A 27,362-nucleotide genomic window follows, 5' to 3' on the forward strand; every position below is an offset into this window, starting at 1 on the left:
AAAAAATTGAAGGTAGCTCCCGACTTTACACTATTCGCACACAAAAATTCCAGATGGTTTAGTGATCTACATGTGAAAAGTCAAAGTACTAAAGTATTAGAAGAATATACCAGAAAATATGTTTATGATCTTGCAAAAAGGGAGATCCCCTTAACCAAGTCTGAAAAAAAAAATCCATAGAGGAAAAGATTGGTAAATTTGACCACATGAAAATTAAAGCCCTATAAAAAACATAATTGAAAAGTGACTGGAAAAAAACATTAACAACACACATAGTGGACAGATTAGTGTTCAGAATATATTTTACAAATCAATAAAAAGAGTGACAATCCAATAGGAAAATGGATAAAGCCAAATACAAGAAATTTACAGAAGAGACAATACAGATAAAAAGGTTCTCAATCTCACTATTAATCAAAGAAATAAACATTGATCCAATAATGTGATTCCAGTCTTTGCCCATGAGAATTTTACAAAGCTTGGAAGACAGTTCGGCAATATCTATCTATTAAAAATGGAAAAATGCACCAAACCTGCGGCCCAGTTCTCAGTCTTCACCCTGGAGGACACTTGTGTGTGTGTACAAAGAGGCTTCTTGCTTCATTGTTTTTATTAGTGAACAAAAAAAGAGAGGAAAGCTTCCATCAATAGAGGAATGTTTGCACAGTGGAGGCACAGCTCCACTGGAGCATGCTATGTAACAGTTAAAAAGCGAGACTGTTGTCCAAGTGGTACATGAAAGATCTGCAAGATGTATTGCGGAGTGAGAGAAGCACGTTGCCGAACGGTGTGTATAATGTGATAGCATTTATGAAAAATGAAGGCAGAAGAATATTTCCCACAGGTCCATCTATAGAAATGAATGTAAAGTAAAGGGAAGAACAAACATAAAAAAGACTGTTTATGTCTCAGGAGTGGAGGAAGGGGACTGGAATCAGGGATGGTGCAATATCCCAATCTAAAGAGAGCTTTAACCTGATCTGTGATATTTTAATTTTACTCAAAGTAGCTCCAAGGATGACCTGTGTAATTCAAAATTAATTTTTAAAATTATAAAGAGAGAGAGAGAGAGGGAACAAGGTCTTTGGGCTGGGTGCAGTTGATATGCCTGAGGAGTCCCTCCACTCCTCCCCAGCTTCCATAGCCTCCTGCTCTCCAACCACACACACAGGAAATCTGGCTGTAATCCCAACTGAAATGTTCCTCCAAACAGCATTAAGAAAGAACAAGCTGTTTTGCAAACATTAGCAGAGAGGGTCCGTTATCCCACAGGCCGTTGGACTTCACCTTAGGGTGGGTAGGGGGACATCCTCAAAGGACACTAATTGTCAGAGTTGATGAGGGTTTTGGGAACAGGTGCGGCTATTGGGAGGGTGAGGTGCAATCTTCACAAGGCCATTTGACAATTTTTTTTAAAAAGCCTTAAATATGTGGATCCCCAAACATGCAGCAATTTTTCTTCTAGAATTTCTGGCCTAAGGAAATGATTGAAGGTACGACTAGAGATTTAACTCCATGGATGTTGATCCTAGCATTGCTTATAATAGTGAAAATAGGAAACAGCCCAAGTATCTAACAAGAGAGGATTGCTGAATAAATCACAGTATTTCATATAAAAATATTATGCAGACATAAAAATAAAGTAAATCCATATTTAATGAAATAAAGAGATGTCCAGGCTAAATTGTTAAGTACTGAAAGTAGGTTCATAAAATAATATTTAAAGTCTGTTCTTATTATTTAAAATACATATTATATCTACATATAGGAAATCAAATTATGAAGTGAGGTTATTAGTGAATGGTGAGATTATGGAAAAATTATTTTCCTTCCTGCTTCCTGTTTATGTGAAAAACAGTAAGAAACCTGGAAAAAAAATTATGCATAACCTCACTTGATTATAAGTAATTTTGACTTTTTAATATTTTTGCTTGTGTTCTATAACTTTTTGTGAATGGAAATATATTACTTATAGGATTAAAAAAGTATTTTCAAAAATCTATAAAATTGTAAAACCTGATTCACAAAGAGTCACTTGTCCAAGTTCACACCTAGCCAGTCAGGGGCAGAGCAAGGCCGGGAGAATGGCCTCTCTCTCTCGGGCCCCCGAGCTCTGCTTCCCAGTGGGTGTCAGGATCTCTGGGTACACTAGAAGGGTGTTCTGGATGTGCTGCTGTCCCTTGTTCCTCAGCTAAGAAGACATGGTCTGGACACAGAAGACAAGAGTGAGGCCAGGCAGGTGGCTGGAGTAGGAGGTGTGGCTAGATCAAACAGGACATGGGAGCCATGACTGGCATGTGCCCAGCCTGATGGGGTCCCGGGGAGATGGACAAACACAGTCATTAGTTCACAGGGCACTTTTTCTGCCTGAGAACGGCGGCCCCTTTGCCAGCCTTCTTCAGGGGGAGAAACCTGCCCCGCTTCTATTTCAGAATGAGCCTAAAGTTTAACCCCAGTCCTCCTAACTGCACTGATCGTGTCCCAGAGAGGCTGCATCACCCAGCTGACCGCTAACCACGACCAGCCCTGCTCTTCCTGGTTCCTGATATCTGGGAGCAGGTGGCAGGGGTGCTGGGGGCAGCCCCCTACCCAAAGCCAAGGGGAGGAAGAGGAGAGGAAGAGAGGAAGAGAGGAAGTTGCCTTGGTCCTGAGCCCATAGCCCCCAGGATCCTCTTTCCTGTGAAACCCAACGGTCTCCAGCCAGATTTCCTGTCCCTTTAGCCCTTACCAGGAATGGGCAGTTGCCCACCAGGGTTGGCCTCAGGGGCCCAGTTACTGTTGGGGTGGGGATAGCCCCCTGAGCCTGATCAGATTATCATCACTCTAGGTCTCCCCTTTACCTTCCCTCCTCCTCTGGGGTCTATTTCCCATAATTGTTTAGACTTGGTTTCTGACTTTTGTCTCTTTCAAAGGAACCCTGGATACCAGGTTTAATCAGAATTCGGGGAGGGGAGTTAGTTGTCTGTACCTCCTGGGGACAGCACTTGTCTAGGCACACAGTGGGGAGAGTAACTCTGGGGACACCCTGTACCCTCCTTTCCTGCCCTTCCTGCCCATATTAGAGGCCTCTTACCCTGTCTCCCAACCCCAGTGGGGGAGGAGAGAGAGTTCAGTCTCGGGGGGCGGGCTCATGTGCCCCACCCCTCCCCCAGCTTGGAGGGCATAAAAGCCTAGATTCAGCTGAGAGGTGCTGCCAATGCCGGTGAACTTCAGAAGTCAGGTCCTGGGGGTTGAGTGACTAAAGCTAGCAAAGGAGGGGCACTGTGGACTCCTCCCTCAAGGAGCACTGGGCTCCAACCATAGGCAGGGCCCATTGAGGTGGAACTGGGGTATAAAGGTGTGAGTGAGGGGCTGAGAGGAGGGGGATGGTGGGGCTTTCTTCTCCCAAATGCGCTGTGAGCTTTGGACACTTACTGGGCTTGGGGTCTTGTTGTAGAGATGAAGCTGCTCCTGGCCCTAGCAGGGCTCCTGGCCATTCTGGCGGTGCCCTGGCCCTCTGAGGGCGCTGCTCCAGGTAACAGTTCCGAAGGAAGGGAAAGGTGGTATGTTGGCGTGGTTCTGACTTCCAGGGATTCCTTCCTCAGTGAAGGCCACCCTGGCTCTGGGGCCTCATGGGAAGGGGGGTCCTTTGGGCCCATTCCTGACCTTGCAACCCCTATTCTGGGCAGCTGTCCTGGGGGCAGTGGAGACCTCAATGGTTGTGACCTGCATGGAGGAGGCGAAGCGGCTAGTGGACAAGGCCTACAAGGAGCGGCGGGAAAGGTGGGGTGCCGGGCACTGCCCAGCTCTGGGCAAGGCTGTCCAGGCCTTTCGGGAAAGCAACAGGCATGGGAAGTGGGGTGGGGCCCTCTTTCTGTCTGTCAGTCTTTGTGTGTGAGAACATCTTCAAAACCACCCTTTCCGTGGCCTTGCCTCTGTCTGGACACCCAGGTCCGTACCCTGTTTTTAAAGGGATACCTTCTTCCTGTCTGTGAATCTGTCTGCACCTTCCTGCGTGTCCATCTGCTGGGCTGGGGCTCTGCTGAGTGGCTCTGCCCGCTTTCTCTGGCCTTACTCGTCCCTCCTCCAAGCAGCATCAAGCAGCGGCTTCGCAGTGGCTTGGCCAGCCCCATGGAACTCCTGTCCTACTTCAAGCAGCCAGTGGCAGCCACCCGGACAGCTGTGAGGGCTGCTGACTATTTGCATGTGGCCCTAGACCTGCTGGAGGGGAAGCTGCGGCCCCTGCTGTCAGGACCCTTCAATGTCACTGGTACTGTTCCCTACAACCCCAACCTCTGCTCGGCTAGTGACTCCTCCAAGCGACCCTACCACCTCCCAGTGATCTCCCCAACTCCTTCCAGGAAGTCTCTGGAACATCGAGTCTCCCCTCCATGTCCTCAGATTGCACCCCCCCCCCAAGGCTTCTCAGCCTAGGATAGGAAACGGGGGGCTCAGCTCCCACACCCTTCTTTCCCGCGCCCGCAGACGTGCTGACGCCCGCCCAGCTGAGCCTGCTGTCCAAGTCCAGCGGCTGCGCCTACCAGGACGTGAGGGTGACGTGCCCTGAGCGGGACAAGTACCGCACCATCACGGGGCAGTGCAACAACAGGTGTGCCTGGCACGGGGCGGCCCCTGGGCCCGCGGGCGGCTGCGGGCCGCGTCAGGGAGCCTGGCCCGCCTGCGGCGCCACCTTGTGTCAGCGTCGCGTCCTCGCCCTGCAGGCGCCGCCCCACGCTGGGCGCCTCCAACCGCGCCTTTGCGCGCTGGCTGCCCGCGGAGTACGAGGACGGCGTCTCGCTGCCCTACGGCTGGACGCGCGGGACCAAGCGCGGCGGCTTCCCGGTGCCCCTGGTGAGCGCGGGCGGGCGGGGCGGGGCGGGGCGGGGCGGGCAGCGCGGAGGCGGCGCCCTGACGCTCGTGTCCCGCAGGCCCGGGCCGTCTCCAACGCCATCGTGCGCTTCCCCACGGACCAGCTGACCCCGGACCGAGAGCGCTCGCTCATGTTCATGCAGTGGGGCCAGCTGATTGACCACGACCTCGACTTCACCCCCGAGCCGGCCGCCCGGGCCGCCTTTGTCAGCGGTCTTAACTGCGAGACCAGCTGCTTGCAGCAGCCACCCTGCTTTCCGCTCAAGGTGTCTCTTCTTCCCGCGCAGCCGCTGCCTGCCGGGTGGGGAGCGTGGCCATCATTCCTGGAAGTGGCCACCCCCCTCTGTGCCCAGGTTTCCTTCCCTAGCTCCCTAGTAAGGCTGGCCCTGCCCTTCACCCCTCCCCGCTGAGGACCTTCCCACTGGCTCTCCAACCTCTGTGTGTGAGTACCCCACGCACAGGCCTCTTTCCTCTCCGCAGAGAAGAGACCAGAACAGGACAGGGAAAGAGAGAGGAGCACACACGGAGCAGAGAAGCAGTGAGAGAGAGGAGGTTTAGGGGGAAGGTCGGAGGACTGGCGGGTTCACCTCCAAGGAGCCCCATGTTCCCCAGTCCAGCCGTCTAGTCATCAGCCCTGGAGCTCAGAGGCACCCTGCACGTGGAGCCTCAGACAGTGACCCCTTGTGGGCCACGAGAAGCCTCCCTGTAGTCTGAGGAAGCCAGAAGTCCTGAGGGACCCTGTTTTGGTGACTGGGTCTCCCCCTCTTGTCCTGGGTTGCATGCTGCTTCCAAGGTGGGATCAAGGCCTTCAGGAGGGTGGGCTGGGGGAGAGCCACTGTTGCGCACTGTCCCTTGCCTTGGTGAGCCAGCTGGGTCTCCCTCTGTGCCACACAGATCCCGCCCAATGACCCCCGCATCAGGAACCAACAGGATTGCATCCCGTTCTTCCGCTCCTGCCCTGCCTGCACAGGCAGCAACATCACCATCCGAAACCAGATCAACGCCCTCACCTCCTTCCTGGACGCCAGCATGGTGTATGGCAGTGAGGATCCCTTGGCCAGAAACCTTCGAAATTTGACCAACCAGCTGGGGCTGATGAAGGTCAACACCCGCTTCAGGGACAATGGCCGGGCCCTGCTGCCCTTCGACAGCCTGCACGATGACCCCTGCCTCCTCACCAACCGCTCGGCGCGCATCCCCTGCTTCCTGGCAGGTCAGACCTGGGCAGGGACCTGGGATGGCACAGGGGTGCTCCCTGCTGGAGCCACAGTGGGCCTATTTGTAAGCAGCTTGTTCCCTCACCAACTTCATGATATTAATCCAGTTGCCTTGGTGACAAGTTGGATGGAGCCAGAAAGGCAAAAAAACAACAGCCCCCCACCCCCAAAAAAACCTGAGACCTAAGAAGGAGACTTGGGGATGGATGGTTGCAGAGCCTCTGTCCATCCGTTTCTCTGTCTCTCTCTTTTTCCCTCTGGATTCTGGCAGAGAGGAGAGTTGAGTCCCCCAGGAACAGGGAACTGAAGGGACAAAGAGCACATCTTGAGCCACATCTTCAATTAGAAATCCACTAGCCACATGTAGCTATGTGCATTTAAATTTGAGCTCATTTAAATTAACAGACATTAAAAATTCAGTTTCTCCACTGCACTAACTACATTTCACATGCTCAATAGTCTCACAGACTAGTGGCGCCCATGGGGCAGCACAGCTGTAAAACATTTTCATTAATTCAGAAAGTTCCATTGGACAGTGCTGCTCCAGAACATCACCTCCTGCCCATCTTGAGTCCCTGTAATAAGAGAGGGTGGGAGTTTAAATTTAAACAGCTGGCAGCCCTGGGGATATCACTGGACTGATGGCACCCATGCTCAGAAGTTTTCCAATGTTGTTTTTTCATTGGGTCTCTTAATTGTCTTGGACTTTGTTTTAAAAATTTTGTTTTTCAATTGCAGTTGACATTAAATATTTTCTGATAGTGTCAGGTGTACACCACAATGGTTAGACAATTGTATAATTACTCCAATGTTTGTTTTGTTTTTAGTAACAGAACAGGTAAGAGAAGCATTCTTTATTGTTACAATTCATTTTATCCTTTGGTGTTTTAAGATCTTTAAAATTGACTTTTAGAGAGAGAGAGAGAGGAAGGGAGAGGGAGAAAGAGAGAAATATCAGTGTGAGAGCGAAACATCAATCAGCCGCCTCCTGCACACCCCCTACCAGGGATCATGCCTGCAACCCAGGCATGTGCCCCGATTGGGAATCAGAACTGGGAACCCTTCGGTGCCTGGGATGATGCCAACCAACTGAGCCACACCAGCCAGGGCTACTCCAATGTTTTTTACTGTAAACCCAATAGTGGGCCTGAGGCCCTTCCCTCTGACCTCCCAGCCTCCCTTCCTGGTGGCTTCTAGTGGCTGAGCCCTGGGGAGGACATTCAAGGTCAGTGCCAGTGTGGACTTTTTGGACTAGTGAGGGAAGAGCTGCACTCCTCAGCCAGTCTGGGCTGCCTGCACCCTGGTGTTGGCAAGCTGCCTGCCCCAGACCTGGATCCTCATGACCTCTGGCAGCTCATGGGATGGAAAAGCTGCTGTCATGGAATTTCCCTCCCACCGGCCTCTAGAGCTGGTGAGGGCTAAACCCGGTGTCCTGCTGTAATGGACCTCGGGCCCTTCCAGAGAAGGGCAGGGGGAGGACTAGAGGGATCAGGGGTCTAACTCAGTTTTTTTGAACAGTCTCAGGTGTGGACTTTACACATCCTGTGCCTTAACCCCCTTCCCTGAACAGGCTGCACAGTGAGCATGTAGTAAGGGTGGGGACAGCAACTCTGATCAGATGGTAGTGGCTTTCTAGAGAAGGATTCTGAGGTTGCATCCGACTTTAGCAAGAGAGAGCGCTGTGATCGTTGGCTATGTCTGACATGGGCATGGAAGCCGGGAGTGCCAACAGGCATGCTGCCTTTGGGCCTTCCCTGAACCAAGAGAATAAGTCATCCAGGCACTGTACAGGGCTCTCCTACTTTTATCAAGAACCGTGTTAAACCCCATGTGTCTGTATGTGTGAGTTGGGTACAAAAAAGCAAAAGACAGCAAGCCTTGTTCTCAAGGAGCTCTCAGTCTCAGGTGCGGGAAGGTGGCAAGTCATATGTCAGATCTGACGCGTATTGAATGAACATCCCTGACCAGCAGTGCCCCTAGACCGAAGAAGCTACTGTGGTGGGCCAGGGAATCAAGGCAGGGGAGGTGTCATCTGAACATGGTGTGAAAGATGGTTGGAGAGGCGGGCTGGTTAGGAGGCATTTCAGGGGAGGGAGTTTCGTTGGAGCAAGTCCTGTCTGGGATGGAGGTCTTGGGAGTGACAGTGACTTTTGTTTTCCTAAGGCGACACTCGCTCCAGTGAGATGCCCGAGCTCACCTCCATGCACACACTCCTTTTGCGGGAACACAACCGGCTGGCCACACAGCTCAGGCGTCTGAACCCCCGCTGGAATGGAGAGAGGCTTTACCAGGAAGCCCGGAAGATCGTGGGAGCCATGGTCCAGGTAGGCAGTCCTGAGCATCGGTGATGCCAGGGGTGGGGCACAGTTGAGATCCAATCATGCCTCTGCCACATCCCCGCTGTCGTCTGACTTTGGGCAACTTAACCTCACGAGCCTCAGTTTCTTCATCCATGATACTATAAAGAGGAAGGGACATATGCGAAAACACCTGGCCGGTACTAAATGCCTGACAGCTGTGGCTTGCCTTCCATCTTTTCTTTCCCAGGCTTGCTCCCCTTTCTACTCTTCTGTCCATTGGGAATGGAGTTGGGATGGTTCAGTTGCTAGGTCTAAAGTGCCTAGTAGCTGTCCAATAAATGCCCCTCCTTCCTTCATCTCATTGTCTCTCTTGGCTCCTTTACCTACTTCCCTGTTCTTTTTGGCTCCATCATAGCTCACTCCGTCTCCTTAACCTCATTTATCCCTGGGCAGTGTTCCTGGTTCTCCCTCCCAACCTTTGATGCTCCAGCACCCCCATCCTCTCAAGACATAAACACACACACACACACCTTTTAAAAACTCTGGAGGGGGAGGAAGTTGCAGATGCTGAGGGTAAGCTCTTGAATTGCACTAAGAACTTAAGTGAGATTCATTTAAGCCTCCGAGGAAATTCCAGAGCCAAGAATCTAGAGTGACACTGCTCTATATCTCCTCTTCACTGTAGGAAGTCATCCAGGGTGGCTCTTTTCCTTCCTGCCTCCCCTCCTTCCATAGTCATATATTGAACCCTACTGTGAGCCAGGTACTTGCTGGACACTGAGTAATTCCAAGAGAAATGAGATGTAAGCATTGCCCTCAAGGAGCTTATAAAGTTAGTAGGAGAAATAAGACCTTGATAACTCAAAGTCAAGGGAGCTATCTGTGACTAACAAAGCCCTTTGTTATTTAATCTTCTGGGGCAGAGGGCAGCATAATTACCCTTAATTTACAATGGAGGAACTGGGGTTCAGAGAGGTTAATAACTTGCCCAAGGCTACACAGCAGGCAAGGGCTCTGTTTATGCCCCTCGGTGCCACTCTATTAGACCTAAATCCAGTGCTGTGGGAGGTAGTTCCCTGGCCGTAGAGGGGTACAAGGGATCCCCAAGCCAGGAGCAGGTAGAGACTCTACAAGAAGGGGTGAGCAGAGAGGCCAATCTGAGTGACTTTTCTTTAGATCATCACTTACCGGGACTACCTGCCCCTGGTGCTGGGGCCAGAGGCCATGAGGAAGTACCTGCCCAGGTACCTCTATTACAATGACTCGGTGGACCCTCGCATCTCCAACGTCTTCACCAATGCCTTCCGCTATGGCCACACCCTCATCCAGCCTTTCATGTTCCGCCTGAACAATCAGTACAAGCCCATGGGGCCCAACCCCCGTGTTCCACTCAGCAGGGTCTTTTTTGCCTCATGGAGGGTTGTGCTGGAAGGTGAGTGGGACCTAGGCCAGGAGAGAATGGGCTGGAAGCTGAGGGTGGGGTAGGGCTGGGTTTGGCCACAGGGAGCTAGGGCAAGAGAAATGCTCTTTCCTTCCATTCTTGGGGGATCTGATCTGGCTTTCTAGCCTCAGTTCACCTGACTCTGCTCCTACATCTAACAATAAAGAACGGGGTGGAGCTGGCTCATAGGGAGCTGGCTCCTTACTATATGTTGTGACTCTGTGACCCAGGAGCCCAGGGGTGTTGGGATCACCCTGACCCTGCAAACCTGAATAACATAATTCCCCGAGACCTTGATGCCCCGTGAGGACCTTCCCACCGGGGCCACCTTAGCATCAGGAGCTGCATGTGCACAGCCCTTGTCTGCAATCCCCCTGGCCCTACCTTGGACTTATCCCTGCCTCCTATCTGAGCTCTGATACTGAGCTCCTTTTGTCCCCAGGTGGCATTGACCCCATCCTCCGGGGCCTCATGGCCACCCCTGCCAAGCTGAATCGCCAGAACCAGATTGTGGTGGATGAGATCCGGGAGCGGTTGTTTGAGCAGGTCATGAGGATTGGGCTGGACCTGCCTGCTCTAAACATGCAACGCAGCCGGGACCACGGCCTCCCAGGTGAGGGGCTGCAGGATCCCCCTTGTCCCCAGCTGCCCAAGACTTCCCCTAGACGCAGCACCTTGCTCCTAGGAATCGGTCTGAGATCAGGCACCTACCTCTCCCTGGGCCCACCTGGTCCATTTCAGCAATTCCTGGCCTCCTCTGCATTGCTGTGACCCTTAAACTTGAAGCATCATAATAATAGCAACGAGCCCCCTAACCTCCATAGTCTGAACATCGGCCTCCATCATCATTTCATTTTGCTTCATTTTACATGAACTCTGAGAGGAAGAGAGTATTATCATGTGCATTTTACTGATGAGAAAACAGGCTTGCAGGGATTTGAAACCTGCCTAGGTTCTCCAACCATCAGTGATGGAGCTGGAATTCGAACCCAAATCAGCATGACCTCAAAGCCTGGGCCTGTGTAATAGGACAGCCAATGTGGCTGAGCCTTCTAGACACACTTTGTCCCTCACAGGTCTGAGATCTCCAGAGGGGGACAATGAGATGTCCCTATATTTGGACCTGATAGAGCTATGGCAATTTAGGATTTGCCTTAGGGTGGGAGGGCAAGGGAAAGACAGAGAGGGTCCTGGAGCGCCTTAGCTGTCCCCTTGGCTTGAGCCAAGAGTTCAGGGTTCCCTAGGGGAAGCCCTTCTGTGTCCTCCCGTCCGTCCGTGACTCTATATATGGCCTCAGTGTCTTGGGAAGGAGCGTTTTCTAAGATGCACCCACAGCCACCTCTCCCCTCCCCCCATGCAGGGTACAATGCCTGGAGGCGCTTCTGTGGGCTGACCCAGCCCCAAACAGTGGGCGAGTTGGGCACAGTGCTGAAGAACATCAACCTGGCGAGGAAGCTGATGCAGCAGTACGGTACCCCCAACAACATCGACATCTGGATGGGCGGGGTGTCCGAGCCCCTGAATACCAACGGCCGTGTGGGCCCTCTCCTCGCCTGCATCATCGGGACCCAGTTCAGGCACCTCCGCGACGGCGATCGGTGAGGAGGCAGGCGGGGTGGTCGAGGCATGCTGTGTGGCCCTGTCCCGAATCTCTCGGGGTCCCAACTTTTTCTGGTGAAATGAAGGGCTGGAAGGAATCTGTGATTCCCAGTGTGTTCCAGGGAGCCTCAAGGTCATTCCTCATGTGCTCTGAACCTGTTGGGGGTGCAGCAGGGAGGGACCTGGACCTCTGGTTGTGAAGGAGGGAAGAAATAGAAAATGTTTCAGGTTCAACCACAGTGCTGTCTGTCACTATTGAACAGTCCCATCCTTGCTTCTGCTAGTGTCATTTCATCATGGTTCTGACTTCTGTCATACCTAGTTGTCACCTAGCCTGTATTGTGCCTTTGGGAAGATTAGAAAGGTGTCCCTCTCCGGTGGACAGATTATAAACACCCCCAAGATTCGCTCCACCCCCATGGGTGTAGCTCAGACCAGGGCACAGGCTTTGTAAGCCAGTGCGGGAGCAGCTCCCTGTCCAGCGTCAGTAGTGCCCAGAGGCCACGGGGGTGAGGGCATCTGGGAGGCTGGGCTGTGCTCTGTGCAGAGTGGGGCTTCACTTGTTTGAAAACCCCTGGCTGCCCGAGGGCCTGGAGCTCTCCTGTGCTGGAGAGCGGTGTCTGCTGTGGTTCCCCTGGCACCCAGGGAATGGCTCACGCCAGGTGATGCCCTCCCAGCCCAGGAGGGCCTCAGGTGCGATGTCCGTGGGTGTTCCCGTGCAGGTTTTGGTGGCAGAGCAAGGGCGTATTCAGCATGCAGCAGCAGCAGGCCTTGGCCAGGATTTCCTTGCCTCGCATCATCTGCGACAACACGGGCATCACCACCGTGTCCAAGAACAACATCTTCATGTCCAACACATTCCCTCGGGACTTTGTCAACTGCAGTACACTCCCTGCGTTGGACCTGTCTGCGTGGAGGGAAAGAGACTAGAGGCTGGGTAAGGGGGTGCAGAAGCGAGGTGAAGGCGGGGTCCAGGTGAAGGCTGGGCTGGCAGTCGCAACCACAGCTCTCCCGTCCCTAGGTGAGCCCATCCCTGTTCTGGATGTCGGCCGAGAAAATGAATGACTATACATTCCTTAATATGTGTGCGCGCACGTGTGCAATGTATATAAATTGCGTTACATGTGTGTATTACCTGCGAACACGGGTAGCGTGCTGTGTGCTCTGTAGGTGTCATTTATGTGAGCGTGTGTTGGCCGTTTCTGTGAGTATTGAGTGTATGGAAGGCAGCGGAGCCCAGCGGTGAGGAGCACAAGCTCAGGAGCCAGACTGCTTGGGTTCAAGTCCCTGCTCTGCCGCTTACCAGCTGTGTGACCTTGAACACTTCACTCGGCCTTGCTCGGCCTGTTTCCTTCTTCATAAATAAGAAGGAACAGCTGCTTTTACAGGGGTCATGGCTCCTCACAGGGCTCGTTTGCATCCTCTAGTTCCTTGATTACTGAGTATTTACTGTCTGCCAGGCACTGACTGTGCGAGGCATGGGAAACAGAGAGGCAGACACCGTTTCTCCCCTCATGGAGCTTTCAGCTCAGCAGCGCTGTCGTTAGCGGAGGTGAAACAGCGACCCCTGACCCCTGGAGGAGCGGCCATTAGCAGCTGGGCTGTGTGTGGTGGCTGAGTTACGGGCCCGGGGGGGCCAGGCTCAGTCCATGGCTCCCATTTTCCTTCCTTACCCTGTTCTTTTATTTACAGGAGCTGCCTGGAGAGGAACTGGGGCACAGTGGCTCTTTTGTACCGTTTGTTTGTACCTGACATTTGTGATAATAAAGTAGCGCTGATGGAGGTCTTTACTCTGTGTCTGCAGTGGGGCAGGTCTCAACACAAGGCTCGCTCTGGGCTCTGAACTTGAACCAGTGTGGTCTGTGCCTCAGGGCCCTGTGTTTTCTGAACTGGGGGTGAGGGTATCCAGGAGTCTTCCTTTGGCTGATCCGTACTTGGGAAGCAGTCAGTTCTTAGAAGCCTAGGGTGTGGGCCAAATCCAGTAGGCCCTCGTCACCTTCCACGCATACCACCTGGAGAACAGGACTTTCGGCAACCAAGTCCTTATGGTCATTCATTGTTCCAGTAAATATCCGCTATATGCTCACTCTGTGTCAGGCATGTGTCAGGTGCTGGGAAATGGGACAAAATGCTGGCCTGCAAGAGGTCAAGGGCAGAGGTGTGATGGGAAGGTACCTCTGGACCCTGCACCTCTGCAGCCTGGCCCAGTGGTTCAGGGGCCGTCACACAGTAGACTCCTCAGTCCTGGCTCTGGCCAGAGCTGAGACAAGGGAAGGAGGGCATTTCCCTATTGCCTGAGCATGACCCCTATAATCCGAAAGATGGATTCCTTCTTTCCACATTTAGGGAGGGGCACCCGCAGCTGGGAACCTGAAGTTGTGTAGGATGCTAGAGCTAATGTACCCATAGGAGCCCCAGGCCACATTAGGAACTCACCAGAGCAGGATAAATACTATTTATCTTCAGTTCACTGATGATGAACATGGTAGTCAGAGTTGTGAAGAGGCTTATTCGAGGCCTTTAAGGAGTGGGTACCAGAGCCAGGGCCGTAGCCTAGGTCTCTGGCTCCTGGGCTCTTCCCACAAGATGGTTAAGTACCTCCCACCCCCACCCCCAGCAGTCAGGAGACCTGGAGGCCCTGACTGGGCTGACCTTACCCAGAGGGTCATTTAAAAAGAATACATGAATATGATTGGGTAGCAGCACAAGGATATTCTGGAGATGCACCTGTAGAGGCCTCCCAGGCTCCAAGGACTACCCTAGAAGAAGAGGGTATGTCCCAGAAGGGCCTCTGGAAGGGAAATTAGCTCTAGATGCAGGGGAATCCAGGCTTGGCTTTCCTCTCTTTGATCCCTTGGCATTACCCTAGGCCCTCTCTCTTGCCTTTCTATGGCCATTGCTGCCTTTCCTGGGAGTCCCTTGCCTCCTCCTTTTCTTGGAGAGCTCTCTGAAATTCCACCAAATCATGCCTTCTTACCCCACAGCCCATGTACACATCGTAGTGGTAAAACTGTAAACATCTAGTTACTTAATTAGCAGTGATTCCAACGCCTGCCTTCCAGAAAGGAACGGTGTCATTGCCAGCATCTCTAGTCAGTGATCAGGTGTTTATTGAGTGCTTACTGCATGCCAAGCACCTTGTGGGTGGCAAGGGAGACCCTCAGAACCAGGTCAAGTCCCTGGGTCAAGGAACTTATGATCTAGTTGAGAAGGAGGAAAGATAAGGATGCAAAGGCCACAGCCTCAGCCAAGACTTGTTCCAGGGCTAAGGTGGGTGACAGCTGGCAAGCTAGACTGGAAGGGCATCTCAGCAGGTCTGCGTCATGACAGATGAGGATTTCCCCAGGCAGAGGGAATGGGAGCAGTGGAAGAGCTGGAATGGCCAAGGCTCTGGCCTTGGGCTTGCGTGGGGTATGCATCTGGCAAGTGTAGCGAGACCTGGCTGGAAAGGGCTGGGACAGGATGTGGAGGACTCAGGGACTGGTCATTGAGCTTGCTTGAAATGGCATCATGGACCAATGGGCGCTTTCCTGCACAGTGTGGGAGGCCCCTAATTCCCCACTGAGGCCCAGGGCGAGAGGTCCAGCTTCTCAATGCTTGAGCAATCCACAAAGCCTTGGGGGTAGCTGTTGGCCTGGAATGGGTTCAGCGGGACCTTGGTGATGTGGGTGGTGTCACAGACAAGGCGTGAGAAGGATATTTTCTTTAGAGAGTCCCGCTGCTTCTCAGTGAAGACCCCAGGGTTCTCCCACCAGAACCTGCAGACACAGAAGCACAGTCTGTCTATACAGCCCAGCCATTGTCCCTTCCCCACCTGCCAAAGAGGGAGGAAGGAGGTCATGGGGAACATGCTAAAGTCTGCATTAGTCCTCATGCAGGAGGTGGGGACACACACCTTGGGGAAGGGTCAGCCCACCCCTGCCCTCCCACTGAGGTCTAACTTGCCTGTCTCCATCTCGAATCTTCTGGAACTGCTTCCCCAGGAGACAGGCCAGGAGAGGCCCCACCCGGCCCCTTTCTATCAGTGGCTCAGCAGTGGCCCCAATCCAGATGTCAATGTTGTCAGGGGTCCCGTAAAGATCCAGTAACTTCTTAGCCAGCATCTTGTTTTTTAGCACAGCGCCCAGCTCTTCCAGTGTCCGGGGCTGCAAGAGGTCGCAGAAGCCTCTCCAGGAGTTATACCCTAGGATGGAGAGGCTGAAGCTGTCTCATTCTGGGGACTACTTGCCCAAAGCCCCCCTTGGGGACATACCCACTCCAGCTCCATCAGCCCCAGAAAGTCTAAACTCATAGCTTTCAGGATGCGATTCCATTGTTTTCTACCTGTGGTACTTCATTCTCAGGAGGGCTAGCAGGTTATGTGGGTCCAGGCACTATTCTAAGCACATATGGAAACTGAAGAACAGAGATGTTAAGCAACTTGCCTAAGGTCACATAACTAGAAATGGCACAGGTGGAATTTGAAGCCAGGTTGCCTAGCTCTTAATCATAATATTAAATTGCCTTTCCTGGGTATGAAAGAAAGGCCCCATGGTCATCGGTTTCTCTCTATACCCCTCTTCTTAATTTTTTCCTGGGCTTTCAGACTGGTTGTACAAGTCAGTTGGTGACCTCTTTTTCATTTGAGGAGCTCCAAGATGGTACCAGATCTGTTCTCTTGCCTCTGCATTAGGGAGAATGGAAGATTCCATTTCACAGATGAACAAATAATCAGTTTGACAACTTGGTATCTCTGCCCTCTGTTTTAAAATTGATCAGATCCTCGGGATTATAGGAGAGAGCCCTCTGGAACCCCAGAAAGTAGCTAAAAGTTCCCCAGGCCAGGCCAGGCCAGGCCAGCCCCAGCCCCACTCACCAGGCATCCCGTGGTCCCGGCCGCGCTGTATGTTGATGGCAGCCAGGTCAAAGCCGTGGATCTTCTGAGTGGGCTGGAAGAGCTTGTTGCGCAGCTCTCCCGTCATCATCTTATTCTGCTTCACCAACTTGGACTTGCTGGCCAGCAGACCGCGCACCAGGGGGTCATTTCCACCTGCAAGGAAGACCATCCTGGGGATGAGGGGAGGGTGGGGACATCTTCCACTACTGATCCCCCCCACCCCATCCCCAGGCATTTTCTCTTGGGTTAAAGTAGGGCCAAACGACCATCTCAGGCTAGAAGTGGGGATAGGAGCACAGTGCGGCCTGCAGGGTGTGCTGTTGCGCTGGTGGAAGGAAGGGCCATTCATGAGATAATGGCATGAAGATAAACTTAAGGATTTTTTAAAAATCCTCACCCAAGAATATATTTTTCATTGATTCGAGAGAGAGAGGAAGGGAGAGGGAGAGAGAGAAACATCCATGTGAGAGAGAAACCTTGATTGCCTCATACACACATCCCAACTGGGGATCGAACTCACAACCTGTGCCCTATAGGATGACATTCTAGCCACTGAGCCACATGGGCCAGGGCAAGCTTCAGAATTTTTTCTGAGCTCTAGTTCAGAGAGTTGGCTTCTTCTCCTTCCATTTGTTCCCTTGAGGAATGTTGCAGTATGGGAAGAGGGAGCAGAAATCTACAGAAATTGGCCCTGACTTGTTAGGTCTTAATTAAGGCCAGTTTCGACACAGCCCAGCCCAGGCTAAAGGGAAGCTGGGTCCAACCTTTGGCACTTAATGGAAGTGGAAAGCTCTAGAGGGGAGTAGAGAAGAGCAATTTACTTACTAAACCCATCAATTCTTTTTACAGGGATCAGAGAAACCAACCTGGTGCAGAGAAAGGTGGGAGGAAAAACCTGGCACCTTAGAGGCCAGGTGAGGAAAGAATAATCACTGGTATTTACTGACCACCTCCTGTGCATTGGGAACTGTTGTAGGGTGCTCTACGCATATATTTCAAATTTTTTCTATACCCTTTGAGATAGGTACTATTATTGACCACATTTTACAACTGAGGAAACTGAGGCTCAATGAAGAGAATTCCCTTGCCCAAGGTCACACAGAAAGTGCCTGGAGTCTGACTTGCAAGCCAGGGTTCCTGAGTTAAAAGCAGGCTGCAGGGTGAGGCAGCCAGGTGCCAGCACTTGCCCGAATGGATTTACCATCTTGAACCATCCTCCAGGTGTTGAAGAAGAGGGTGTGCATGGGGAGCTCAGCCTCTGGCCCCCACGGCTGGTAGTTCTCATCTAGGCGGAATATGCTGGAGGGAACCTCCAAGTGGCCAAAGCGGAAGGCGAAGGTGAAGACATTGGAAATTCGGGGATCCACAGATTCGTTGTAGCCTCGGTATGGAGGGATCCACTTCTGCATCTCCACACCTAGCAAAATGGGCAGGTAGTCCCTATAGGTGATAATCTGGAAGGAGAAACAAGTCACGAGGAAAGGGTGTGAGAAGAGTGAAACCTCTGCAGAGTGAGGCTGGAGAGGCGCTGCAGCTGCGAGGGGTAAGCTGTCAGAAATCAAGGAGAGCAAATGGGTAGCACATGTGTCTGATTCCCTTTCCCGTGACCCTGGCAGACATCACTAATCGATCGTGACAGTCTTTCTGCTGATCTCTCAGGATTTGTCTCAACACAGGCTCTACGCATCAGTCATTTGAATTTGGCAGTTGAGGTGAACTCTGGCATCTTTGCCCTAAGTTTATGACCTTGAAGCCAAAGTGACAGTTCTTGCGTGTCGCTTTAACATAATCGTATCAGATCATTAAACTTTTCCCCAAAGGCCAGGGCCAGGGGGATGAAAGACCACAGAATGGTTCACAGGGCAACCAAAGGAAGTTCATTCAGCCTCCAGCTCTGAGAGAGATGCTGCACCATGGGGAGGTCAGTTTCTGGTTTTGTTTTACTGAAAGCGACGGACTAACATAAATTAAGAAAAATTTCAAAAACTAAAGAATCATGCCACTGCATAACACAATAATTATATTAATTTTTTATTCTTTCTCATACTTGTCTATATAATACATGTCTGACATAGTTGTAACCCTAGAGAATGCCATTCTGCTTTTCCACTTAACATTTGTCACATTTCCATCTAGCTCACAGCTATATAATGACGTGTGTAATATTGTATTGCACTCGTGGTCCTTCTCTGACTCTTAGGTTGCTTCCAATTTGTTCAGCAGCGTAGACTCTGTGGATGGCATCCTTGGAGCAGGCGGTCTGCCCCTTGGGCTATGGGAACCAGCAGGAGACAGAACCCCCTGCCTTTGGCCACAGTGGACTGGCCCAGTTTAATGGCACTTGATCTGAAGGGACAGGTGGGGTCATATGGGTTTTCATTTTCTACCGTGTGCAAAAAAGCAGGGAAAACCCATCTGCAGAGAGAGAGTGGAGAAAAAAGAAGCGAAGAGAGGAGCAGAGAGGAGGGAGGGACAGAGTAACTGCTTTCATTGCAGATGCTTTCCCATCTCTGGCTCTAACCCTTGCTGAAGCCCAACTACATTCCCTGCCCTGAGGTTCCAGGAGAAACCCTTACAGCTTCCCTTTGGCACATATGTACAGTTGAACCACTGCTGAACATCTGAACTAGCCTGAGTGGGTTTCTTTTTCTTGCAGTCCAAAAAGCCTCGTTATGGACTGAATTGTTTCCCCCGGGAATTCACACGTTGAAGCTCTAACCCCTAATGTATTTGGAGAGTGGGCCTGTAAAGAGGTAATTGAGGTTAAACGAGGTCATGAGGGTGACGTTCTAAACCAATAGGGCCAGTGTCTTTTTAAGAAGAGGGAGAGGCCCTAGCTGGTTCGGCTCAGTGGTTAGAGCGTCAGCCCGAGGGCTGAAGGGTCTCGGGTTGGATGCTGGTCAAGGGCATGCACCTCGCTTGCAGGCTCAATCCCTGGCTCCTGTCTGGCGTGTGTAGGAGGCAACCAATCAATGCGTCTCTCACATTGATGTTTCTCTCTCTCTCTTCCCTTCCACTCTCTCTGAAAAGCAATTGAAAATATATCCTTGGGTGAAGGTTAAAAAAATTCAGCCACTACTCTGAATCCAGGGGTTCATTTTGGGGACAAGGAGCTGAAGAAACAAAAGGGAGGGCTTAAAAGAAAGACAGTTGGCGAGAAGATGGGGGGAATGGAAGTGTGAAAAGCAGAGGAGACAGCTGGCGTGTGGCAGTGAGCAGAGGGCAGAGGCAGGAGCGGGAGCCAGGGGGCCTGTGAGGAAGGTGCCTGGGCCTCTGTACCTGCATGAAGGCTCCCAGGATTTTCCGGGCTTCCTGGTAGAGCTTCTCTCCATCCCACTGAGGATTGAGCCTCTTCAGCTCCCCGGCCAGCCGGTTGTGCTCTCGGACAAAGAGGGTGTGGGAAGAGGACAGCAGGGTATGCTCTGAGGTTCGGGAATCTCCTGAAAGCCCAGAGGCAGGAAAGTGGATTCCCCCTGAGCAGCCCCAGATCCCAGTAATCTGCACTAAAAAATAAATGATGGTGCCTCCCCCGCCGGGGCCCTCTCCTAAGCCCCTCCTTGCAGTTAACTTCTGGGAAGTCAGGTGGAGAAAGATCAGGGTGGGGACCCACCGGGTTGAATCTCAGCTCCATACACACACACTTTTTAGCACAAGTTACTTAACAGCTCTGAGCCTCAGTCTTCAGATCTGTGAAAATGGGTATAAGGCCACCCTCACAAGATTGTAGTAAAGGCTACAGATGACATTAAGAAGTAAAACTTTGCTAATTACAATCCCAACTGTCTTCTACGATGGTGCCTACCATACAAATAAACATGGGGCTTTTTTACTATGGAGCAACTTTGAAGGTTTTAGGAATTCAAGTTTGAGAGTAGGAGCCTGGGTAGGGTTGAATTCCTCTGGTAAAGGAAGAGGAATCTGGGGATGGAGGCTATCGGGAGGGCAGACCAGGACTGGGGTCGGTTAAGTGGTAAAAGACCAGGTATTCCACAAGGGGGCTTCTCCTTGTGTCCTCTAACCATCGGGAAAGTCTGCTGAATTCACAGAGGCCTGGTATTAGTGGGTATTTTTGTGGAAAACTTCAGGAAAGCGCTCAGTTTTGTGTGTGGATTGATATGAGACATGTGGAGGCAGAATCTGAGCTCTATGAAGAGATCTGGGCCTACGGGCTGACCTCTGCCATATCAGGGCGGGCAGGGGTTTGTCCCGGGAGAGTGAGTTTTTGGCAAAGGGAAGGCCCCCAGAAGCCAAAGGCAGAGAGGACCAAGATGGCATGAGTCCCCAAATGAATAGAATTGGGGGGCTTTGGTTGCGCACAGGCTATAGGGAGTGTGGGCTTTGTGCCAACCTTATAAAATGCCTTGAAGTTATCTTAATAAAATTATTAAAATGAGCACAAAAATTCATCATCAAGGATGTTTGTTACCTAAAAACAACAAATCACAGAAAATCCTAGAAATGACTTAAATGTCTCCAAGTAAGTTGCTAAAATAAATTATGGCGCTATGTCATGTGACACCAGGCAGCCATTAACCATCATGTTGTGGAAGAAGATGGGATATGTCAAGTGCAGATGTCAGGTGCTAGAGCTGCACTGGAGGGTCCTGATTATGTAAAATGATATAGAACTATATCTACAATAGAAAAAACCTGGGAAAATAGGCATTAAAATGTTAATGATTTTCTGTGGGTGGTGGGATTTTTTTTTTTTTTTTAATTTGTGGTTTCTGGGTTCCCTAGATTCCCCCCCCCCCCCAGTGAGCACATGCCCTTAGGTTCTGTATCCAGTGCTGGCCAGTGCCAGAGGCAGCGGTGGCTTGGTGTGCATTTTCCCATAAGATGATGAGAGGCCGTGGCAAAGCTGCCTAGAGGCCCCGTGAAGTTTCTCTGGCTTTCCTCTGCTCTCCATTCCCTTGTTTCCACCCTAGACTCACCTCCCTGGAAGCAGGGCACGTTGGCAGTGGTGTTGATGAACTCACAGGGGCTTGGCTTCTTCTTGTCAAAGGGCAAGAAAGCCAGCCCGTGGTCCCAGACCTCCTGGTTGACAGCCATGAGGCCCAGGGGGCTGCTGACGTTGCGGAGGCTGCGGGCCAGGCTGGGCTCAGGGCCATATACTAAGCTGGCATCCAGGAAGGAGGTCAGAGCGTTGATTTGCTCTCGGGCCGGGGTCTGGTATGGCGGAGCGGGGCAGACGAACCCGGCTCGGAAGAAAGGCATGCATTTCCCTTGAGTCTTCACCTTGGGGTCACCTTCTGGGAACTGCAGAGAGATTGGGGGTGGGTGACTGGGCAGAGGTGGTACAGCTGGGCCCTGGCAATCTCTCCCCAGAGCAGGTCTGGATGAAGCTGGCAAAGATGCTGATGGTGTCCTCCTGGGACCGCAGTATCAGACACTGACTCTAGATACCTGCTGATGCTACACATCCAGGGCCCACAACCCTGAAGTTCATTACATCCTGCTGTGTAAAAGGGCCGAGGGGAATCTTTCAATCTTTCAGATAGGGCTCCACATTTTTGATGGGAGAGAGTCCTGAGATCCCTGGACAGGGAAGCAGGGCCTGAGATGGAAAGGGTTTGTTAATAATTGCTACCAACAACAGCTACTACGTATGTATTTTGCACCTACCATGTGCTAGGCATTATGTATACTTTCTCCCTTTGGTCCTCATGAAACCCTATAGGGTAGCTAATTCAGTCCCATTTTACAGGTGAGAAAACTGAGGCTCAGAAAGGTTAAGTACTTTTCCCAAGAACTTACAAACTGGAAAGGAAAGATGTGAGACTCGGATCCGGATTGGCCTCACTCCACAGCTCAGGTGCTTCACATCATAGCACATAGCCTTGACTCGTTTGTTGTTTTGAGTGACGAAATCACTTTCTAACCCTAAAATCCATGAAGAAGGGGCAGCACTGCAAGTTCCCCTCCCTTCCTGCTGGAAATTCCCACAATTTCTGACAGTTTCAGTTCTTTCTGGGAGTAGCCTTCCAGGACCCCAGGATGATTATCACAGCAACTTTTCTGTGTATGAAACGAATCTCCTGGGGATCCTGGTAAAGTGTAGGTCCTGTTTCCCAATGTCGGCGATGAGGCTTGAGATTTTATATTTCTCCTAAATCCCCACGTGGTGCCAATGCTGCTGGCTGGGGACACAGGCAACCCTCCCCACAGCTTCCTGATTTTGCCATTCAAGGCTGCTTGTCCATTTCCCACACAGGCCCTTTGTCCTTGAGGGGAGGGACAGTGTCCTCTCAGCCTTTGGATCCCAGCACACAGTGTGCTGCCTGGCACGAAGTAAATGAATAATGTCTATTTCCTGCATAAACGGGTGAGCGAATGAATGGACATGTGAGGACTGGGGAGCTGTCAAATCAGCACTCAAGATCTACTCAGAGACCCTGGCTGATGGGCTGGAAATGTCTGCCCCATCAGGGAGGCCAGGGCTGTCAGGGACGCGCAGCCGCAGGGCCTACCATGATCGGGAAGCAGTTGTCTCCCTGGATACAGTACTTGTCACATTGCTCTTTGGAGTACTCGCTGCTCCCTATCTCAGTGTCGGGGGAAAAATCCAGGTCGTGGTCCACGATTTGGCCCCACAGCATGAACAGCAGGGACCTGTTTTGGTCCAGAACATCCTCACTCAGGTAGCTTGCAATCTGGTTGGAGACCTCACGGGCCTGCAGGAGGGGAAAGAAGGGGAGGGGGGAGGGTTGGAGAAAAATGTGCTTTGAGGATTCAGATTCAATTGCAGTTTTTTTGAGAACCTACGATGCAACAGCTACACTTATTTAATTCCCATAACAAGCTTGTGAGGTGCGTGGCATCACCCCCGTTTTGTAGAGGAGACTGAGTCCTAGAGAGGTGAGCCACAGGCCAGATACCCAAGGTCAGCCACAAAGGGACAGGGATGGGATTAAACGCAGGTCCCTATGACTTGACGGCTTGCGAGGCCAGTGTCCTTTCCACCAGGGGAGGGAAGACAAAGGCAGGCTGCCTGTGAAGTGCGGAGCCGCCAGGTGTCTGGGGAGAGGAGAGAGGCTGGGGAGGGGCTGCCAACTCAGACGAGGCCGCCGGAGAGGACCTCCAGGCAAACGACAGCTGATGCGCCCCGGGAGCTGGGGCAGGGGAAGCGTAAGCAGGATGGGGTAGGGAGGCCATCTGCCTAGGAGACCCCAGGGTATCTGGCCTGCGGGCAACTGGGATGTGACAGCCCCGTGGCTGGGTTCAGGCTGGGGGCGCTGCTGCCCTCTGGTGGCACTTTGGGGAACGACGCCAGGCCCAAGTCCTAGAGCCCGTCTCTCCGCCGACGCAGCCCCGCCACGCATCCTCTGTCCCCCTCCCGTTTCTCCTTCCTCGTCGCAGCTCGTTCCCTGACTCCCATCCTTCGCCCTCCTCCTCGGGCTTGTCCCCCCCGCCAGCCTGGCCTCACCAGCGGGATCCGGAAGCCGTTCCGGGTCTTCCCCGGCGTCCACCCGAAGGGCAGGGCGAGCCCGTCCTCGTACTCCGCGGGCAGCCAGCGCGCCAGCGCCCTGTTGGCGGCGCCCAGAGCGGGGCTCCTCCTGCAACCGCACGACCGGCGCTCAGCCTCGCCACTCCACTCCGGGGTCTGCTTCTCCGCAGACCCCACAGGGGTGCCCGGGGAAGGGCCAGGAGCCTCTGCCCGGGGGGGGGGGGGGGGGGGGCTCCGGGGAGGCGCCTCTCGAATGTGGGGCGTCCGAACCACCCCACCCTCGGAAGGCGCGGGGCGCCTATGCCCTGGGGAAAGGTGCTGCTCCCAGTGGGATCCGCTGGGGGAGTTAGGAGAGGGCTCCAGCAGAACAGATCCCGGGGGCGCGCCAAGTTTAGGAGGGTAAGGCAGTGGGAGCGCTGCCTGGATGCGCAGCCGGCGGTCCCTGCGCGGGGCTGCGCGGGGCTGCGCGGGGCTGCGCGGGGCTGCGCGGGGCTGCGCGGGGCTGCGCGGGGCTGCGCGGGGCTGCGCTCGCTGAGGCCGATCGCTGGGCCTGGTGGTTGGGAGGGCCTGCCCCCCACAGCTACCCAAGCCCACTCGCCTGTTATTACAGTCTCCCGTGATGGTGCGGTAAGAGCTGTTGTCGCATGTCACCACTGGAGCAGGGACATCACAGCCTACCTCCGAAGAGAGTGCAGTCAAGTCCAGGCTGGGGCCTGAAACAGAAGGGACCCCAAAGGGGCTGAGTTCTTTCTCCACTTTGAGGCACTGAGGGCAGGCAGGAAGGGGAAACCGGGGATGAACTTGCATTTGGGGGAATGCATCCTATGTTCTCAGTAAGCATTTCTGAGGTGGCTTCTCACTTAATCCTGACAACTCATTAAGGCAAGAATCTAAGTTCCCATTTTACAGAGAAGAAGCTGAGACCATAGTGCTCAAGAGACTTGCCCAAGGCCACACAGATCATAGCTGCTCAAGGCCCCAGAGTTGTTAGTAATTCTTCGTCAGGTCATGTGAATGGACAGGTCATTCTCTTACAATAGAAATACCCCTGGGAGGTTAAGCGCTTGTTAGTATGAGTTAGTTTGATAAGATCACTTTTCTTCTAAAGCTTCCCTGACATCTAAACAACCGAGCAAGCAGGAATCTAGATAGGGAAGACGTTGGGGAGGGACAGGTCATTTTTAAGTGAGGGGCACTGTGGCCTTGGGAGGAGTAACAGTGGGGGGCTTTAGGCATCAGAGGCCCCCATGTGGGCACAGAATGGAGAGGGCACCAACCTCCTAATACAGCCCGTGATCCATCCTAGTACCTACAATGAAAGACAGGCAAGGGACTCTGGCCCTATGGGGCTTCCTCAGAGGGACCATCTGTGAAAGTTGTCAGGGACTTGGGTTCAACCCCCAGCATTTTTGAGTATGAGAGTCCAAGGGGCTCTCACCTTCTCCCTACCTTGCCCCAGTTTCCTTCTTTTGGAACTTTGGGATTTTCCCAAGTCCTAGGCCACATATCTTTGCTCACTGGATGTCAGAACCAAACCCCTTCCTCCAGGACTCTCCATGAGCTGTGACATTTGGGGGTGGAGGGGTTGGAAGAACTCATGATCAATCCATCCACTCATTGTTTTAGCTGCATGTTACCCAGAAAATGTTGGAAATCTCATCTCCTGTGATATAATCCCAGTAAATCCCTCAGACACAGGTGGCTTAAGTGTCCCCTTCACTGGCGGAAAGTGGTGACACTGTGGTTTGGAACAGGGAGCCCATGTTTACTGACTTTAGTACTTCCCCTGGATAGAGGCCTTATAGATGGTATTATACTAAGAGCATGAATGCCCCCTCATTTAGAATTAACAGTGTGACCTTGCTGGGCTTTGAGTTTCTCTCCCTGCAAAAAAGAACACTGGCCTAGCTGTCCTCTCAGCCCCTCCTTGCTCTGCTGGAGTGCTTCTCCAAGGACATTGCTCCTCAGGGGAAATGCAACTTTTGGTGGCTTCCTCTCTCTCCTGCGAGGAAACGACCCCTTCCTGCCATCAGAGGGCTAGTGGGTTTTCTGTACCTGTGACATTGGTCGAGATCGCTTTCTGCCTCAGTCTCTTTAGGGACTCCTCCCACACCTGCCCGATGCGGATGGCCGTGCGTGTCCGGCCCTTGGCGTGCTTGAGGTACTCTGAGAGCTGTTGGGTGCTGAGTGCCTTAGAGCTCATGGCAGTCTTCAGCCTACAGTGAGGAGCAAAGCGGGAGTCATGACTGGGCCCCTTGGGCTCTGACCCTGTAGAAGGGCTGTGAGGTGGCGTGTGTAGAGCGAGGCCCCAGAGGGTGTGGGCGGCACGCAGGGGACAAGTGCTTCCTGTGCTCTCGGGATCTTTTCTCAGTTCTCTTCTGGTGCCTCTAGGATTTGGGGAATAAAGGAATATAAAGTACCTAGAGCTCTATCTGACACAAAATAAACACTCATATGTGTTAGTATCAGTGCCATCACCATCGTCAGCCAGGTCCCAAAGGGTCCCGCACCCCATGAACAAAGAATGGTTGCTGGCCTCCCGGGGCTCCACCTGAAAGGTCCCACGCAAGGTTCTTCGTGCCCGTTCCTCCCTCTCGCTGCCCGGTGCTCCGCATGGCTCTCCGCCTGCACACGGACTCACCAGGGACTTGCCCCCTGCGAGGAGCTCTTGTCCATCTCCACACCCTCATCCTGGCCACCATCCTCTCTCATCTGGGGGCCTGTAGCAGCCTCCTAACTGGGCTCCTGTCTCACTCCTGTCCCCCTCCCACTTGTTCTCCACGTGGCCACTGGAGTCAGTTTTTTAGAATGAAATTCAGGCCATGCCATCCTCTGATGAAAGCACTTCATTGGCTTACCCTGGGGCAGGTGTGAATCCATCTGCGTGTAGTCTGAATGCTCATTATATTGTGCAATCATGGCCTCTGTCTAGTCCCAAAACATTTTCACCACCGGCAGAGGAGACCCCATACCTCCTAAGCAGTCACTCCCAGTTCCTCTCCCCCCACCAGTCTCTAGCAACCACTCATCTGCTTTCTGACTCTGTGGCCCTTGGGATCCATCTCTCTGTCCTCACCTGTGTGTGCTCCTCCTTGCCTACTGTCGCCACCAGCATTGGCCTTCTTTCTGTTTCTCGGCACCCTAAACTCCTTCCTGCCCCAGGACCTTTGTCTTTGCTGTTCCCAGTCCCTGAAATGCCATCCCTCTGCCTCTCTACAGGGCTGGCTTCTCCTTCTCCTCCAAGCGGCGTCCTGATTCCCGTACCTCCAGTAGCAACCATTGCTCTGTTTATCCCTTCATTCCATCGCCAGTCATGATACCAGATTGAGTGCTTGTGTAAAAGGCTGTTTGAATTTATTTTTTATATCTCCGTGAGGCCCTCAAGCCCAAGAACTAACCAGTGAGGACAAGTCCCAGAGCAGGGCTGGTTGTCCTGTGCACAGCTTGCAGAGGAGGCGATGAGCACTGACCTTGTGGCTTTCATTCTATCCCCAGCTGGGGGCTGTAAGGGGATTGGCGTTAAGGAGGTAGAGAGAATTCTCATTTGGAGATAGTTGCTGAAATAATGGGTGTTTCCCTCCCGCCACCATGAGAACCTTCATGTTTGTGTCTCAAATACCTGGTCCTGGAATCC

At 52.5% G+C, this 27,362-nt stretch overlaps 2 protein-coding genes across 3 annotated transcripts; one reads left to right on the plus strand and one right to left on the minus strand.

Moving 5' to 3' along the window:
- The first annotated feature begins 3,122 nt into the window (after positions 1–3,122).
- Positions 3,123–13,187, plus strand: MPO (myeloperoxidase). Of its 2 annotated transcripts, none has more exons than XM_081161061.1 (14): positions 3,123–3,202; positions 3,437–3,514; positions 3,669–3,762; positions 4,074–4,249; positions 4,465–4,588; positions 4,701–4,830; positions 4,908–5,114; positions 5,743–6,061; positions 8,229–8,389; positions 9,542–9,797; positions 10,249–10,419; positions 11,167–11,404; positions 12,128–12,342; positions 13,098–13,187. In XM_081161061.1, the coding sequence occupies exons 2-13, from the start codon at positions 3,439–3,441 to the stop codon at positions 12,333–12,335; spliced, it is 2,160 nt and encodes a 719-aa protein (XP_081017187.1). In that variant the 5' UTR covers positions 3,123–3,202; positions 3,437–3,438; the 3' UTR covers positions 12,336–12,342; positions 13,098–13,187. The 2 variants fall into 2 exon arrangements, with proteins under 2 accessions (XP_081017187.1, XP_081017186.1); XM_081161060.1 differs by having other exon boundaries at positions 3,184–3,337.
- A 1,307-nt stretch (positions 13,188–14,494) lies between these two features.
- Positions 14,495–26,440, minus strand: LPO (lactoperoxidase; the record flags this gene model as incomplete). Its single annotated transcript, XM_081161999.1, has 10 exons — positions 14,495–15,163; positions 15,351–15,588; positions 16,261–16,434; positions 17,483–17,735; positions 19,561–19,721; positions 21,216–21,540; positions 22,752–22,955; positions 23,708–24,441; positions 25,784–25,944; positions 26,370–26,440. 10 exons carry the CDS (start codon positions 26,438–26,440, stop codon positions 14,956–14,958), a joined length of 2,529 nt encoding a protein of 842 aa, XP_081018125.1. The 3' UTR covers positions 14,495–14,955.
- Between the last annotated feature and the right edge of the window lie 922 nt (positions 26,441–27,362).

The sequence above is a fragment of the Miniopterus schreibersii genome, assembly GCF_964146895.1.
Source record: "Miniopterus schreibersii genome assembly, chromosome: 16".
Classification (NCBI taxonomy): domain Eukaryota; kingdom Metazoa; phylum Chordata; class Mammalia; order Chiroptera; family Miniopteridae; genus Miniopterus; species Miniopterus schreibersii.

What these genes read in the sequence shown, in the direction of transcription:
- MPO (XM_081161061.1), top strand. Translation starts at nt 3,439, where the DNA reads ATGAAGCTGCTCCTGGCCCTAGCAGGGCTCCTGGCCATTCTGGCGGTG. An exon ending in AGGACCCTTCAATGTCACTG is followed by an intron (nt 4,250 to 4,464) that starts GTACTGTTCCCT and finishes CCGCGCCCGCAG; the next exon opens with ACGTGCTGACGCCCGCCCAG. An exon ending in CACCTCCGCGACGGCGATCG is followed by an intron (nt 11,405 to 12,127) that starts GTGAGGAGGCAG and finishes GTTCCCGTGCAG; the next exon opens with GTTTTGGTGGCAGAGCAAGG.